We start from the raw sequence: 18102 nt of genomic DNA, 5'->3' as shown, positions 1-18102 counted from the left end.
CTTCTGCTGCAGCCACTTCACCCCGGTCTGCTGCTGTAAATTCTGCAGGTGAGGCCAGTGGAGGATTTTTCCCTACACCTGGTCATAGAAGATCCTATGACACCCCCATCATGATCCCTTTATTGTCCTCCCCCTCCAGCAGTTCCTGGTTCTTCCTAAACAGTTCCCAGTAGCCTAAAGTCAAACAGCCATAAAATTGCTTTGCTGTAAGATGGAGCTGGATGACCCCAAGATTGGGATGTCATAAAGGCTTAAACTATATTGGCTCTATTCTTGTCTCCACCACATGCTGTGTTGACTGTATCAGCACAGCTGGAACTCAGACCAGAATCTGAACCACTGACCGATTCTAAGATCAGTCACCATTTCGCCTTGTGTGGTTTTTCACTGGATCACTGATTCCCCTGACTGACCCTCATTAGTTTGTTCTTGGTCAGGCCAGTTTTCCTGGACCCACCACACCAATTAAGTCTGTCAACTCTCCAATTTTAGGGCTTGCAGTCACCTAACTGTTTTCCTAGAGGCAGCACTGTCTCCTCTTTGCTACACATCAGTCAGAATGCCCTGTAAGCTGGGCTCTTGGGTGGCCACCAAGGAGAGATTCAAATGCTGCCCAATTGATTAGTACAGTGCCCACAGCTGGAAACATGTGTTTATATTGGTGGTGCACATCTGCACATACCTTGGTGCAACAACAAAATGTATTCCATGCATGGTTGGGGAAAAAATAAGAGGGAACTGTGACAGGACCCCCATGCTTTATGCAATTGGTTTATGAATATACATATGCATAAATCAAAGATACTTAGGACAAAATATCTCTTTAACCTATCAGTTCTAATGTTACAATCTGCTGGATCTGTATAACTTATTTTGGTATATGTAAAGTTAGAAATACGAAGTATGGGATTGCTCATGATTTTAAATTTGCAAATGAGAGCCATCAATGGTGCTCCAGAAGCCTTAACAAATGGGCGATCAACTCATTTTGTCCTTTAAGTCAAAGGAGTGGTTGGTCCTAGGAAGACCTGTGACCATACCAGCTTGTACTGGGATACCAGTTTGACCAGCTACTTTTCCATGGAAGGGGGGATATAGAACAAAAGTTTCCCACCCAAGAAAAGTCTTTTTAAGCACTGGGAAGCTATCAGTCCCTTTGTCTTCAACTGGTTGGGGGAACAAGGACAACTGGAGACCCAAGTCAGAAATAAAAAAATCATCTTTGAAAAGGACCTGGGGATTATAGTCAATGAGAAGCTGGATATGAGTCAACAGTGTGCTCTTGTAGCCAAGAAGGCTAATGGCATATTAGGTTGCATTAGGAGGATTATCAGCAGATCTAGAGAAGTGATTGTTCCCTTTATTTGGCACTGGGGAGGCCACATCTGGAGTACTGTATCCAATTTTGGGCCCTCCACTACAGGAAGGATGTGGACACATTGGAGAGGGTCCAACGGAGGGCAACCAAAATTATTAGAGGGCTGGACCACATGACCTATGAGGATAGGCTGAGGGATTTGGGTCTATTTAGTCTGCAGAAGAGAAGAGTGAGGGGGGATTTGATAGCAGCCTTCAACTTCCTGAAGGGAGGTTCCAAAGATGATGGAGAGAAGGCTGTTCTCAGTAGTGACAGATGGCAGAACAAGGAACAATGGGCTCAAGTTACAGTGGGGGAGGTCTAGGTTGGGTATTAGGAAAAACTATTTCACTAGGAGGGTGGTGAAGTACTGGAATGGGTTATCTAGGGAGGTGGTGGAATCTCCGTCCCTAGAGGTTTTTAAGTCCCGGCTTGACAAAGTCCTGGCTGGGTTGATTTAGTTGGGATTGGTCCTGCTTTGGGCAATGGGCTGGACTTGATGACCTCCTGAGGTCTCTTCCAGTTCTATGATTCTATGACTTGAAGCCTTGCCTGAAATAAGGACAGTTTTTAGGGTAAGTTTGCAATAATTAGCTATGTGTTTTCCTTTCATTTTAATTCTGTAACTTACTTTGATCTGTATGTTTTCACTTGTAACCACTTAAATCTTACCATCAGTACATAATAAAAACACTTTAGCTTGCTCTCAAGCCCAGTGTAAATAATTGTTACCTCGAGGAACAATCAGTGTGCACATCCGCCTTTCATTGATAAAAGGGGCTTGCCTGAATGAGCTTTCATTGTGTAAAACTCTTACACAGAGAAAGGCAGATTTGGGGGGTTGATCCCATTTGGGGGGTTGGTTTCCTGGGTGTTGTGCCCTAGAACTGTATCCTTCCAGAGCTAAAGTGGTTCAGTGTCTGCATTGTTCTTTGGGGAGAGGGGCAGTTACACCAGCTCTGTGCCTTGTCTGGGTGGACGGGGGGGGGGGGGGGGGGAGAACCAAAGACTCTGGCCCAACAGGACAGAATGGTGAGGAGCCCCAGAGAGCAAGAAGGCAAGGTCAGTGGCATAATCAACACATGGGGGAACAGTCCCAAGGGATCTTCTGTGACCGCTTCCCTTCCCAGGAACATTGCCCCCCACCATTCTGGCTATTTCTAGACTGCAGGCTTCTTTCGAAAGAGCCTCTTTCGAAAGTATCTTTCGAAAGAGCCTCTTTCGAAAGAGCGCGTCTAGACTACAATGCACAGATCGAAAGATCGATCCGCTATTTCGAAAAAGAGCGTCCAGACTGCTGGACGCTCTTTCGAAATTGAAAGCCACCCGGAACTGCTTCTGCCAGGGCACGGGGGCAGCATTTCCTTCCGGGTGCTGCCTGCCTGCCCTTTGCAGAGACGCGTGGTTAAAGGGACGCCCTGAACACCCGTTGCTCTGCTCCTGCAGCTGCCTTTGCTGTCCCTCGAGGAATTAAGCAAGGCATTGCAGTGCTGGTTTGGAGTGCTCAGCTTCCTGGGACACCCCAGCAGCTTTTTTCTTTTGAGGTTTTTCTGCTTGCAGACCCTTTTTTTTTGGCATGGAGCCAGAGCTGCCCCTGGGCAGGCGATGGCCCCACACCACCATACTGCAGCTGTTGCTGCATCTGCATGACACTGTCATGAGGCTACTTCCCGAGCTGCTCCCAGACCAGAGGTACGAGGGGTTCCTCCGTCAAGCAGCCGCACTGCCCTTGCCTCCAAACTTTTTTGTGGACAGGCGTGTTTGGAGGTTTGACACCAGCTCTGACTGGTGGGACCGGCTCGTGATGGAGATCTGGGATGACCAAGACTGGCTACGGAACTTCCGGATGAGAAAGACCACTTTCCAGGAGCTGTGTACCTGGCTCGCCCCTGCTCTGCAACGGCAAGACACCCACCTGCGGCCCGCCATCCCCCTGGAAAAGAGGGTCGCCATTGCCCTCTGGAAGCTGGCAACCCCCGACAGCTACTGCTCCGTGGGACACCAATTTGGCGTGGGGAGATCTACTGTCGGGGCCGTCTTGATGGAGGTAAGTCATTGTCTGGGGACAGTCACAGTTTGGGGTGGGGGGAAGGGAGACTGTCAGGAAGGGCCAAGTGGAGTGGGAGTGGGAGGGAGCTCCTCCACTCACCCTGAATTGTGGGGGGGGGTTCTGAGGAGGGGATTCCCGGGGTGTTTGAGAGGGAAGGTGGGCGGTGGGTTCTCCTCCTAAGAGATAAGGCACCCCTTCTAACATTTTGTTGTCTGTCTCGTTCTGCAGGTGGTGAGGGCCATCAATTCGGAGCTGCTCAACAGGCTCATCTGTCTACCAGATCTGGACAGCGTCATGGCCGGCTTTGCTGCCCTCGGCTTCCCCAATTGCGGAGGAGCGCTCGATGGGACACACATTGCAATCCGTGCACCGCCCCATCGAGCAGCCCAATTCATAAACAGAAAGGGCTACTTTTCTATGGTCCTCCAGGCCCTGGTCGACCATCGTGGCCAGTTTTCGGACATTTGTGTTGGGTGGTCAGGGCGGGCACATGATGCCCGCATCTTCAGGAACTCGTACCTCTACCGGAGGCTTCAAGCAGGAACATTTTTCCCCCATCGCCAGTTTGCGGTTGGGGATGTGCACATGCTGGTGTGCATAGTGGGTGATGCCGCCTATCCCCTGATGCCGTGGCTGATGAAGCCCTACACCGGCCAGCTGGATGCGAGCAAGGAGCAGTTTAATGCTCGCCTTAACCGGGCTCGCAACCAGGTCGAATGTGCGTTTGGCCGTTTAAAGGGCAGATTCCGGTGCTTGCTCACACGCCTCGACATAGGGGAGAGCAACATCCCCGAGGTGGTGGCCGCGTGTTGCGTCCTCCATAATGTCGTGGAGAGGAAAGGGGATGCCTTCCTACCAGGGTGGGGTAGAGCTGCTGATGCCCAGGAGAGGCTCTTTGCCCAGCCCCGGACAGCTGCCATCCGCCAGGCTCACCGGTCTGCTGTTGGCATCCGGGAGGCCCTCCGGGAGCAATTCTCCAGTGGAGGCCACTGAGACTGAGTGCACTGAGGGGCTTCTGCCTGGGGACTGGGCCCTGGCCCAAGAGAAGCTTCCCTCCACAACCCATCTCCTGACCCTGTTTGGACACATCAGTTACACCAGGGTGTGTTTCAAAATAAAATGATCTGTTTACTTTTTGTACATATTATCAAACAATAGTATAAATGTTGCAAACATAACAAAATTTTTTTTAATTTTTGTTGTTGACAAAACTATTTACAATAAAGAAACATTTTGTTGAATCCTTTGTTTAACTAGGGTGATGGGGGTGCTTGAAACCTGGAGGGGGGAAGGGGACTGGAAACCTGGAGGGGGGAAGGGGACTGGAAACCTGGAGGGGGGAAGGGGATCAGGTTGAACGGGGCTTGCCAGATTTCCCTCTCCTGCCTGGGCCTCGTGTTTGGGGTGCTCCACGGCTGTGGGATCAGGTGGTGCACCTGTCGGTTGGCTGGCTGGGGTGCTCTTGGGACGTGGAAGCCTGGGGGAGAGGAGGGCCAGGGGGAGAGAGGGGCTGGGGAACTGTGGGGGCTGGGGGAGAGGGAGGTCCAAGGGGGGAAAGGGCTGCTGTTGTGGAAGGGGGGTTTGGTGGGGTGGGGTCATGGGGTGCTGGAGGAGCAGGACCAGGCACAGCAGCAGGCAAGCCGCTGACCTCCCTCAGAGTGGCGTACAGGACCGTGCGCTGCAGGACCAGCTCGTTCATGAGCCGGTCACGCCAGCGATCCTCTGCCTCCGCCCTCTCTCGCAGGATGGAGTTCTGCTCCTGCACGGCCTCAACGTGCTGCCTCAGGATGTCCGCATAGACACGCCTGTGTCTGCGGCTCCCATGTCCCCGAGATGGAGATGGAGATGGAGGTGGGGCTGGGGTGCTGCGGCCCTCTTCCACGGCTGGTCCGGCTGTGGAGGAAAAGAAGAAGACACAATCAGTCCTAAAAACTGGACTCTGTAGCACTTAAAATACTAACAGGATGGTTTATTAGGGGATGAGCTTTCCTGGGCCAGACCTACTTCCTCAAATCAGAGTAACACGGCTACATTTCTATCACAATCAGTCATGTGTGCAACAGCTGTCCAAAAGGGCATGCCCTCTCCCTTGAGACAGGGGAATCAGACATTCTGAAGGTCACACTGTGTGTGTGTGTGTGACCTGGGCATCAGCCTGAGCATGACAGGTTTCCCTTGTGCATCACCCACTGTGCACCCACCTACCCCCCCCCCCCCGGGTGTGACACATCCTCACTGTACTCACCTGCTGCTTCCTCTCCTGCGCCAGATGACGCCTGGGAGGCCTCTGAGGTCTGGGTGACTGGCTCCAAGGTGGTGAGGGTCGCCGTCTCCTCGCTGTCCTCCTCCTCCTCTGGGACCATGTCCCCGTCTCCAGAGTGCTCTAGCTCCTGCTCTGGAGCGTCCACCACGGGGTCTGCCAGTCCAGACTGTACAAACCTCCGTGGTGTGCGTGCTTCTGCACTGCCACCCAGGATCTGGTCCAGCTCGGGGTAGTAGGGGCAGTAGTGGGGGGCTGCCCCAGACCGGGAGCTCTCCTCCCTGGCCTTAACGTACCCCTGGCGCAGCTCTTTCACCTTTGAGCGCACCTGGTCCTGGGTGCGGGGGTAGTGGCCCTTCTGAGCCAGGGCTTCAGCCATGCAGCCATAAATTTCTGCGTTTCGCCGCCGGCTTTTGAGGGCCTGTAAGGCCTCCTCCTCTCCCCACAGCTCCAACAGGCTCTTTATCTCTGCGCCAGACCAGGATGGTGCCCGGCGCTTGGAGCCCTTGGCTGGGTCCCCAGAAGGCTTGGTGGAAGGGCCAGGACGGTCTTGGGGCTGGGACATGCTGCAGCAAAGTAGCCGTGTGCTCTGGCTCCTTGTCTGCAACAAGTGTCTGTGAGGGTGCCTGTCCCTTTAAGGAATGGCTGCAGCCAGGAACCACAGACGTGCAACCCATGGCCCAGATTGTCCACCAGGGCTTCTTCCTGGAGGCCAATTCTTTCGAAAGAAAGGGCTCCCCCCGTCCACACTCACGTTCTTTCGACGGATCTCCCTCGAAAAAGGCGTTCTTCCTCGTAAAATTAGGTGTACAGCCGTCGAAAGAAAAGCCGCGTTCTTTCGGTTTAATTTCGAAAGAACGCGGCTTGAATCTGGACGCAGGGGAAGTTCTTTCGAAAAAAGGCTACTTTTTTCGAAAGAACTCCTGAGTCTGGACACGACCTCTGCCTTTTTTTCCAGCTCTACACTCTCCTCTTCTTGTTTTCCCCATTGATTTCAGCTGAGGGTGCAAGCCCCCCATGACTGGAAGCTGCATAAAGGTATGATCTCAAGAAAGAGAGAGACTCCCTTCTCTCCCACCCCTCATCTATGCTCAGTATGGATTAGATGATCCCATTACAGTCCCTGTCTGTCATCCATCTGTCTACCTTATAGATCTCTAATGCACCTGTTGCAATAATATCTAGGCAACTGAAGTAGTCAATGGGAACTGAGGTTGCCTGATTTTAAGCAGTGCTGAGCCATCTCTGTGTCTCATATATGTAAAGTAGGGGTAATAGTTACTTGCTTGCATCACCAGGCAGCTGCAGAGTTTATTCCTTAAGGAGTGAAATTCACTCTAGGGAAGGACCCGCACCTCATTTAAGACCTTAGGATGGGGCCCAAATGATGCCTAGAGCCTTGGAGAGGCAGTGAATTTCAAGCTACTATTAGGGGACACAACACCACCATTATTTTGAAAATCTCAGCGTTACTAACATGACATATGAATTGGTGTCTCCTTTGAATTTTATTCATCCTCTGGGTGAGGGAAAAGTTGTATTTACCCCAATAAAATAAACAGAAAATAAGAAGTAGCAGAAAAAAAGCATCTGACTCACCCTAATGCTATTTATACAAACATGCCTCAATTGCCAAAATCACCTCAGAAGCTGAAAATTGCCCCAGAAAGAAAAGCGTTGCACACAGTATGTGGTGTTTGATAAGAAATAGATATAAAAGAACCACCATGCAACAGGCACAATTTCAATTTCATTCAACAGCCCATACACAAAATTAGTTTAAACTCTTATGTTCAGAGTTCTCAACGCGGGTGTTATTCATCTCTTGAAAATCCCCTAGGCAAATACAAATTATCACACAGTAATGAAGAAACAGAATGGAATATTCCTCCTGATACAGAAGAGACTGGAAAAAATTTCAAGTTTAAATAATAACAACTCAATTTCTCCACATATTAGATTTGATAGGCATTCAGATAATGAAACCTGGCATTCAACACTTTGACCCAAACCTTATGTTTTGTTAGTCTTTAAGGTGCTACTAGACTATTCGTTGTTTTTTAAGTTTTTCCTGTTACAGACTAACTCAGCTACCCCTCTGAGGCTATGTCTACACTACAGACTTCTTGCGCAAAAAGCTTTTTGTGGAAGAGATCTTCTGTAAAAACGTCTTGCGCAAGAGTGCGTCCACACTGCAAAAGTGCATTGAAAAAGCGATGTGCTTTTGTGCAAGAGAGAGTCCAGACTGCATGGACGTTCTCTCGAAAGGAAACTCTGATTGCTATTTACAGAATGGCCACCAGGCCACCTGTGCTTTTTCTGATTGCCTCTTTTTGCGCAAAAAACTCTTGTGCAAAAAGGAATTATTCCTTGTAGAAAGAGGAATACCTATTGTGCAAAAATCCCTCTGTTCTTTTGATATTTTTGTGTAAAAACGTGCTGGAAGTGTGGACACTCTTGAGTTTTTGTGGAAAAATGGTTGTTTTTCCACAAAAACTCTGTAGCGTAAACATAGCCTGAAACTTTAACATTAGAGTCACTCCTCAAATCCCCTCCCACTAGCAATATAGCAAAAAAACCTAATCCTATAATCACTGTGAAATACACCTTTTAATAATTAATTCAGCTGACAAACTAAATATTTCCATCTCTTGATTTCCTGTGTGTCAGCCCTGGATATGTTCCCCTACTCCACAGTAATGAATCTTATCTCACATGGATAAACAAGGATCTTATCTAAGCATGCGGGAGCCTGTGAATAGAATTCACTTGGACTTATAATGATCTTCCCAGAAAAATTGCCTTTGAAATTGTACAAAATTCCCTTTTTTCATTTTGTAATGAAAATTTAAAAAACAGCAGAAACAATTATGAATTTTCTCTTTATTTCTCCCTGATGCTTTCTGATGGAAAATCTAGAGAACAAAACATTTTAAAGATCTTTATTCTTAGACATTTTGCCTATCCTAGGTCCTACTTTGCTGTTTGAGGGGATGCAGTCTAATAAAATAAAATTATCATAATACTTAGCATTTATAGAGTGCCATACACTTTTCAAAGCACTCTACCAAGATTAGAAAATTAATCTAATGGTTAGAGAGGAGACTGGGAGCCAGGAAAGCTGAACTTTATTCTTGCTTTCCTACTTGCTATATGACCTTGGGCAAGTAACTTAATGACTCTGTGGCTCAATTTCCCCACCTTGTAAATAGGGTTAACAATCTTATGGCCATGCCCTGAATTTTAGCAATTGTAAGTGATTTGAGAACTTGGATTAAAGGCTAGAGAAGTTTCGATGATGATTTGTGTTATTTGTTTTTTTATAGCACTACCATTTCCCAGCAGGTTATTGATGTGTCCCACAAGCATCCTTCCACCTACGCAGCTAGAACTGTGGCCCAATTAACTCTACTCCCATGACACCACGAGTGCTCCCTGCAGCTCCAGATCTTCTATAAGTACATAAAGAACAACATAAAGCAAGTGCATTGAAAATGCACAAAGCAGCAATGGCTGCTGAGAGATATACACTACAGCCTGGTTACAGTGCAGTTGGATATACTGAAACTCCATTTGTGAAGAAGAAGAAAAAACTAATCTGTGCAGGTTGCAATGTTCTCTGTAGTTAATCTCTACTTATACTGTGAAATTAATCTGTCTCTCACACTTACAGTGAGCAAAAGCTGAGTAAATATGCTTTGTGCAGAGACCTCCACGCGAGCAGAGGGAAATCAAATCCACCTTCATACTTGTGGCCAGGGCATAGGGTAGCTCTATAGCACCTCCAGGACTAGTATTCCAGATCCTGAGCTGAAACAGGAGCAGCAACCTCTTTTTCAGGGTTTGTGGCAGCTCAGTCTTTGTAATCCCAGATCAAGTATTTCCCTCATCAATCCTATGCCTCTGAGCCCCACTCTTTTCATTTATATTGAGTTGGGATGCGGCCAGGAGTCCCATTGCATGCCTGTTATATAGCTAACCAACACCCTGGCAGAAGAACTGCTTTGGGATGGGTTTCTGAGGTCCATCCATCCATCCATCCATCCATCCATCCATTCAGGGATTGTATCCACAATGAAGGTATATTAACTGATTTGACTATAAGAGAGTTCCACTGCACAGACAAGTCTCAAGCCATAAGGGTACTTAGGAATGCTCCACTGGTCCCCTAGGGTACATCTACACAGCAATGTTATTTCAGAATAACTGGTGTTATTCCGAAATAACATTGTGCATGTCTACATTGCCAGCCTTTATTGTGAAATAATGTTGAGCTGGAGGACTTCTGACTTCCTGCTGTGTAGACATTGCCAGAAGCTGAAGTAAGCTATTTCAATTTAAACTATGCAATTAACCTAGCTGAAGTGGCGTAGCTTCATTCCACTTTAGTCCTGCTATGTAGATGTACCCCTGGAGAGCTAGATGGAAGAGTAGGTCTGAAAGTCATGAGGTCTGGCATGACCCTTCAAGTGCAGGTTTTTTTCTTTTAATTGTTGACAACTGTTGGGGTTTTAGATGGACTCTCCTTGCCCAATAGGAGAACTAACGGCTGGGGAATGAGTTATTTGCTTGCCACATGCTTCATCAATCTCAGAAAAATATTATTATAGCCTGCTTAGCTAATGGTGTGATTTAAAAAATAACAGAAGCAACTTTGGTGAGAATTTCATCTGGGTAACAGAAAATTCCAATATATTTACCATAATATGATCTGATAGTACTCAGCATCACTTCATTTGGCACAGGCAGGGGGTAGGGTGGGTTAGTAAGAATGGATATAACATGCCGTGAAGAATATTTATATTGTGAAAAACAGCTGATGTTGGAAAAGGTAGTATTTGGAAAATAGTTAATGATTTCCAGTTGTCACACTGCTCTTTTGCATGTAACTGTGTTAATAACAATACTTTGTACTTATGGAGCTTTCCATCTCAGGACATCAAAGGATTTTACTGGGTGTACATGATTATCCCCTTTTATGGTCAGGGAATCCTGAGACACCACAAGGTTAAATGATACGGCAAGATCATAAATATATGCAGTGGCAGAGTCAAACTTAATAATCAGGATTAGAAACTTGCATCTTACTCTTGTAATCATTTCATTAGGATGCTTTCTATTTTTTAATTAGAGGGCATGCTTCTGCTTCTTTAGAATTGTATCTAAAAATCATTCATTTTAAGTCCAGTTAAAAGCATTTGGAAGGTTGTTACGGCACTAAAACACCTTACAATTAAAAATGGAAAGAAAGAATGCTGCTGTAGAAATGCTACTACACTTGAACAATACTGCAACAGACATTTCTACTCAGTATAAAAGCACCATAATTTTCAGCCAGGAGTACTGGAATTATTGATTGTTTCTTGGCATCCCAAGTTATGAGTCCCAAAGCCATTGTTTTACTTCAGTTAATTTACTGGCTCAAGACCCTAATCCTTTTTAGCTAACTATAATTGTAGAAAGTATCCTTTAAAGCAAGGGACGTGAAGAGAAGGAGCCGGGGCTATTTTGCTAAGCAGACAAGCAGCACTAATGTTACCCAGCTCTTATATAAAAAAAATCCATTTCCTTGTATCATATGTACAAAACAAAACTAAAAGAACAGACCGATTTTCTAAAGGTGAAGGGCAGCTCTTCAGCTGTTGTAAATTGTCAGAACTCTACTGAAACCCACCCCAAAATGTTAAGAATTGATACTGGAAGTGTGCATTTATTTTTTTCCACGCTTCTACACTTGTTAAACAGCTTCATATACTTTATGTACTGCACACTCACCCATTGCTTGGCATAAGAGATCCACTGTTTTCTCCACCTCAGCCAAAATTCGAGTCTCCGGCTCAGCAGTGAAATAAGGTGGCTCTTTAGAAGAGAAAGAAACAAACAAGAAAATGAAAACTGAGGTTGATTTAAAGAATTTAATATTGTTTCCTCACAAATACTGTATTTAATATAGTATTATACAAACTGTCTAGTTCATCTCCTGTTTGGGGATTATGGGAATTTGTTGTTGTTTTTTTGCTGTGATAAATATGAATTTCAAAGATAGCTGAGCCAATGCCAATTTATATTTAGGGTTTCACACAGCAAATTAATACTCAGTGCAGGGGCTACTTTTCATTTTATATGTTTGAATCATGGAATGTTTTAATTCTCTGTTTAGAAGGGCCATCCCAAGAGGTTCATAAAGGTTTATATTTACAGCACAGTCTTTTATGGAATAGTTTGCTTCAGTATCTAAGCTAAACTCCAGCTTCTCATGAAGCCATGAAACATGTCAAATAGAGTGCCATATCATGTTAGTGAGCCTATTGCAGAGGGTAGGCACAGTCTATTAAAAACCTCCTAATAGTTTTATTTGTTGAAAACAGATTTAATGCTCTAATTGAACATGTTGTAATAAGCAACAAAACTGACAGTTTATTATTAGGACTAAGCAAAAGACATTAGTGGTTGCATTAAACAAAGACTAGACTGAGGACATTGTAGAACTCTCTGTCATGTAACTACTTAATCTATGCACCATAAAAATTCAAGAGTATCATGTCAAAGTCCCACAGGCATTAAAGTTGCAGTGATTATCCTGGTAACTAATAACTGTCACACTTTACTTAATGTGATTATCATTTGAGTACTGTTTTCAGAAGCATTTTATTTGATTATAGCAACAAGGCTATCATAGCATAACTAAGCACAAACAGTGCATCAACCGCCTCTTTAAAAAAGTGGAAAATACAGAAAAAGGGATATGACTTGCCTGCAAGAGCAAGCTATATGCATTTCTTCTAGAAGAATACAAGAATATTTATAGTGGGTTAAAGACAGTACAACATAGATTTAGGCTGTCTCCATCTCAAACCCATCTCAACAATATAAAAGTAATTCCACAGTCCAGACAAACACACTTAGGACTAACTATATGGCATTACTCATTTACCTAAATAGAATAAGATCATATAACAATCCCAATGTATATTATATTACAATATTAACTATTCCTCACAGTACCCTTAGTGGTATAGTAAGTATTACATGATTTTGCAGAGAGGTTAAGTGACATGCCCATACCCACATAGCAAGTCAGTACAAAAAAGAGACATAATTAGAACTCAGGATTCCAACCTCCCCACCATGGCTCTAGAAGATGTTATCTCCAATGTAGAGAAGTGGTTTCCAGCTAAAGACCCATTACAGATATTACATGTCTAGATTTCTTTTAAACAAAGGACAACAAATCCAATTGTCAAAGTCTGTGCAGCAAATGAAGGGAAAAAGATGTGAAATGGTCTGGAAAACTCATCTATAGGGCAAAACCAATAAGCTGAACTGTCCGTGCAATTTCTTATATTTTAATAATTTAACTGTAACCTTATTGATCCTCAATGCCCAACTAATACAGCTACTGATAACACACACAGTAAATTGTTATGTATTGCAGATGAAGTCTCGTTCATTACTCAAATTGAAAAGCTGCACATAAAACTCATTGTAGGATCACAGGGCAAGGCACAGATGGCATAACTCACATTGCTGAGCACTTACTTGGTAATGCAACAACTTAATGTTGTGCTTAAAGTTAAACTTGAACTTTAAACATGAGAGTAACGGAGTTGCAAATCCTTGTGACTTTTTTTGCTAATGTAACATTTGGTCCCAACTCCTGGAATTATGTTATCATGTGACAATTTCAACTTTCACCCCTCCCCCCCAAAGTATAAGTTTCTATCCCTCAAAGTGGTGGAGAAGAGCATAAAAATGAGAAGTCTGACTCAGAAGCCAAATAAAAGAAACCCAGAATGTATTATTTGTTAAGCTTTCATAATTTTAAAGTCAAGCTGATGATTTCTGGATATTATTTGAATGATTGCAGCAGGCAATATTACGTAGTTCATTGGCTTAATCAAGATAACTTGCATGCTTAAAGTAAAATGTGCTTAAGTGCTTTGCAAGACCAAGGATAGAGTGCTTAATACCTTGGACTACTAAACCTACAATAAGCAGCCAAAAAATCTGTACAATATATCAGTGTAATTACTAGCTTTTCACACTGAATCATTTACATGTGTTTTTAGACACACTTAAATCAATTTTTAGTACTGTAAAAGTACTATAGCTTTACAGCCTTAAGTGAACGTCTATTTTTATCTACAGAACAGGTGCAGTATGGTAAATGGTAATTTGGGCCCTAATCCATTGAAACAGGAAAGTAGGTGCTAAGTGACTTTTCTGGATTGGGGCCTTTGCCGCCTTGCCAGTTGAATGCAAGTTCCAGCTTTTTGTTGCCAATTACAATGGTGTTTTGTTCAGGTTTTGTGGTGGTGTTTTATTTTGCTTTAGTGTGTGTGTGTGTGTGTGTGTGTGTGTGTGTGTGTGTGTGTGTGTGTGTGTGTGTGTGTGTGTGAGAGAGAAGCGGGGTTGTTTGTTTTATGGTGATACAAATGTGTTCACTTAGACTAATAGCTACCTGATGACAACAGAACTGGAACCAAATTCAAACTAGTAACGTAAAAGGATAAAAATTTGATTAATAAAAAGGGCTTTTTTCCAGTGTTATGGATTAGTGTATACGTGTATGTATCTCTATCAAAGTATAACCACGATTTTGTTTCAGGACTACTGTTTTCATTGTTAAACTGCATTGTGCCTTTCCTGTTGTCTTTTTTGCCTCCATCTTGAACTGGGATTCATGGAGACATGGACAGAAGGCAATTCAAAATAATGAAAGGTTGTTAACCTGATGAATCTCCTGCTTAAATAGAAACTCCTTTGGATAATGAGTTAGCTACTGACCAGAGATACCATTTCTTCCAAGTGAAATCACAGGATGAAGGACTTGAAGTCAATTATGGTAGCTATCAAACACAGGGGATTGAAACTTCATAAAAGAAGGGCTCTCTCACAAGCCATTTTGGAAGTAGAAACCAGAAACAAAAGCAGATTAAGACTGAGAAGAAGATAGAGGAAGAAGGAGGGTGCCAGGACCCTCAAAAGATTCTAACCAAATCCCAAATGTCTTTTGGGAGTGGTGAGGAAATTGAGACAGGGGCTTGCATACAGATCTTGTTGTTTTACCCTATATCTGTGTATCTCTTGTGCTACCTAAAATTAAAATTTGTGTTTAAAACGTGTTTAAAAATTTCTTTGCAGAGTAGATGTCACTTAGTCATATAGTCTTGTAGTCAATGAAAGAGGAAAATAATAAATTGGAGGGTCCCACAGCTTTAAGGAACTCTGATAGCATCTGAAAGTCAGTGGGGAAGCTTGGGAGCTGGTTCTAGTTTCAGGGTCAAAGCAACTGGACCACAGGATCCTCAGTTGTGGTGTTGGCACAGGGACTGTCTCTACAATTTGATCTACAGACCCAAACCCAGCAAAATGGTGTGGGAACTTTGCTCAGCTCCAGCAAGCTAAGTGTATCTTGGACCCAAGGTTTGAGAGTATAGATTAACAACTGGATTAAATCATATGATATGTGAATTGAGCATTCACATCTGAGGCAACAAGGAGGTGGGGAAATAGGTGAGCATTATAATTTCACCACACAACTCACACTGTGATATCGGAAGTCTCAGGAAACACCAATTTCAAGAGGATGGTAAGTATGTCTTGGGCTCAGGCCAACTGTCTGATTTTAATTAATTATGGAATCAGAAGTAAGAGGTGAAAGAGACCTAAGAAATCATTGAATTCATACTCCTGGTAGTGCAGAGTGATGGTTAAAAATAAATGGCAGATTAGATATTAGACCAAAATAGCAGATATTATATTGGCTAAGATAGTATAGTTGTATGGATACGGGTCTATCATAATTAAAGGACCAAGAACAAGCAAGAGGAACAAAGGCTATCTGAATATAAGTAAACAACAAGTGGTCTGGTAGCACTTTATAGAATAACAAAACTTGTAGATGGTATCAACTAACTCGGCTACCCCCTGAAGCTCCTGAATATAAATAGGTAGTTTTAATATTTGAGGCTTGTTAAGGCTTTTTAAGTACTGTTCACATTCTGTAAACAGACTCCTTGCAATCCCTTTGGGAGCCAGCAAATCTGGTACTATCCAAACCTCTCAGAGTTTTACATGGTGAGTGATTTTAAAATTCTAAAGATAAGAGTCAGCATCCATTACACACCTTTCAAGCTGCATCAGAAATGTGTGACCTAATCCAAGATACATGCATGAATATCAGGAAGAGCAGAAAAAGCCCCAGGGTTCTACCACATCAATATTTCTATATCAGCCAGAAATTCAGCCCTGGATATTTGAGTGGAAACTGTCTCCATTATTAATATAAACTAAATTAGTCAGTCACTCAACATCCTGTAAGGACGGTGGAACCATTGGCTTTAAAGTAATTTAGAGTGAAGGTGGATAAAAATCAGTCCATCTTGGGAGTAGAACTGTATCATTCAGCCATGTCCATACTAAAAATGTTGATAATAGTTTCTTTGAACCAGGCCTTTAAAAAAATTAAAGATCTATTGTAGACCTACACAGACTACATCCAGGTGATCTGTAATATGGTACTGTAAATTAGAAACAATGTTATTCAAGCATGGTTGTAATTAGAACAGTATTATCTGCAGAGCAGGGAGAACCTAGTATCATACACGTTTGCATTGTAATGTATGACAGACACCTGAATAAATACACACTTGAAAGAACTTTGTAAAATGTTCAAAATTTAAAAAAGGGAGAAAGAGGTACCAATCACAGAATAAATCTAATAATGAAAGCAAAAAAAGATTCCATTTCCAGCCCAAATGTTTGTGAAGCCTGGGAACAACTCAGGTCTACCCTCTTTAGACGGTTTAGGTCAGTGTTTCTCAACCAGTGGTACGAGCACCCTTAGGGGTACTCGAGAGAAGTCTGGGGGTGGGGGTACACATCAAAACAACTGAAATTTGGAGAAAACTGAATTTTTGTTTTAAGTTTTACAGCGCTTTATTATTTTTGCACTTTTGACACCCAAAAATTTCATCACCCGCTCAGCTACAACTAAGTTGTTTAAACAAATGTGTTGCAATGGTAGAAAAAAATATTGTGTGTCTAAAAACTGTAGGTACTGGGGGTACTTATAATTCTTTTTAAAGGGGTACTTTATAAAAAAAAAAAGGTTGAGAAACACTACTTTAGGTAACCTCCCCAAAGCCTCTGAATTCATGTTTGTGTAAGTCAAGTGGGTCGTATATACAAGGGACTCCCATTATTCCATGCTTTGAAAAGGCCGTGTATTGTACTTTTATTTCCCTTATGCAAAAACAGAATCTTTAACTAAAATGCCCTCCTCTGGCTTCAAGGTTTGGCTTGTGGCATCCTTGTTTATCCTGTACAGACTAACTCAGCTACCCCTCTGAAGCTTTTGATTTTTACTGTAAAAGGTAGCCAGATGGGCCACCTGCCCGTGACTGCCAGCCACACTATAGTTCATCTCAGCTTCCAGCCAGGTCAGCCCTTTGTGGTAGTTTAATAGTTTTTGGATGGGGATCTGAATCCCATGGACTAAAAAATTCTGTATCTTTGGTGCCTGATAAAACTCCCTGGAGCTAGGGTTGCCAGATGGTCTCCCAAAAAATACCAGACACCCAGTAGTTTTGGTCGAGCAAAGAAAAAAAAAAAAAGGAACGCGGGATAAGCAGCGATCACAACCGCATCCCGCAAACACTTCTGGGAGCCTGTGATTGAGCAGCAGCCTGGCGGGGGTGGGGCTGCCCACGTCAGGCTTCCGTCCGGTGTCCAGCTGGAAAAATCAGAGAATATCGGACACTGCAAGTGTCCGGTATTGTCTGATTTTTTTTACCGGGCAGAGGGCTCAAATACCAGACTGTCCGGTAGGATACCGGACACCTGGCAACCCTACGCTGCAGCCTACATGAAAGGAGCAAGGCCTAGAAGCTTCACCTGCCTTATTTTCTATAGTTAGGATCTTATACCTGGAAATAACCATATCCAGCTAGGATCCAAAAGCTCTCTCAGGAAAAAAAAGGAAAAAGAAAGAAAGAAAATGTTGGCCAATGCTTCCAGCTACAGAAAGAATACTCAAGGAAGATTAATCTTTCATCGTGTAATTTTCCTCTGTTCCATTATATTTTCTTCAATTCCCTTATACCTGCCACTAAATTTTATACTGCTACTCTGTCCCCGAAGACCATTGTGATGTCTTTGTATTGCTGCTACTTTCCCTCCCATTTTGCTCAGATTTTGTTTTCAATCTCTGTCTGCTTTCAAGCACAGTCATTTCATTCTCATTTTCCACACTTGCGCAGTCCTGGAATTCATAATCTCCTGTAGAAAAATTCAGTTTAAAAATAACTGTTAAAGGAATTTGAAGAACTGGAGTAAAAGATTTTTAAAAATTAGCTCAATTTTCAAATGAGTTTGGTCATAAGCAGACTTTCAATTAATCTTCAGACAGTTAGCGGTAAAACAAATGTGCTT

At 43.5% G+C, this 18102-nt stretch overlaps 1 protein-coding gene across 13 annotated transcripts in view; it reads right to left on the bottom strand.

Annotated features, from left to right (window-relative positions):
* Nucleotides 1-18102, bottom strand: part of SDK1 (sidekick cell adhesion molecule 1) — an 855588-nt gene that overhangs the window by 236072 nt on the left and 601414 nt on the right. For all 13 annotated transcript variants that reach the window (XM_075899629.1, XM_075899627.1, XM_075899628.1 and 10 more), the window contains one exon: nt 11443-11526. In XM_075899629.1, the coding sequence (XP_075755744.1) occupies nt 11443-11526 (84 nt within the window). The remainder of the gene's footprint in view (nt 1-11442; nt 11527-18102) is intronic.

Source organism: Pelodiscus sinensis, chromosome 16 (assembly GCF_049634645.1).
Source record: "Pelodiscus sinensis isolate JC-2024 chromosome 16, ASM4963464v1, whole genome shotgun sequence".
Classification (NCBI taxonomy): domain Eukaryota; kingdom Metazoa; phylum Chordata; order Testudines; family Trionychidae; genus Pelodiscus; species Pelodiscus sinensis.
Note: the sequence above shows the minus strand (reverse complement) of the source record. Positions and strands in the feature narration are given on the sequence as shown.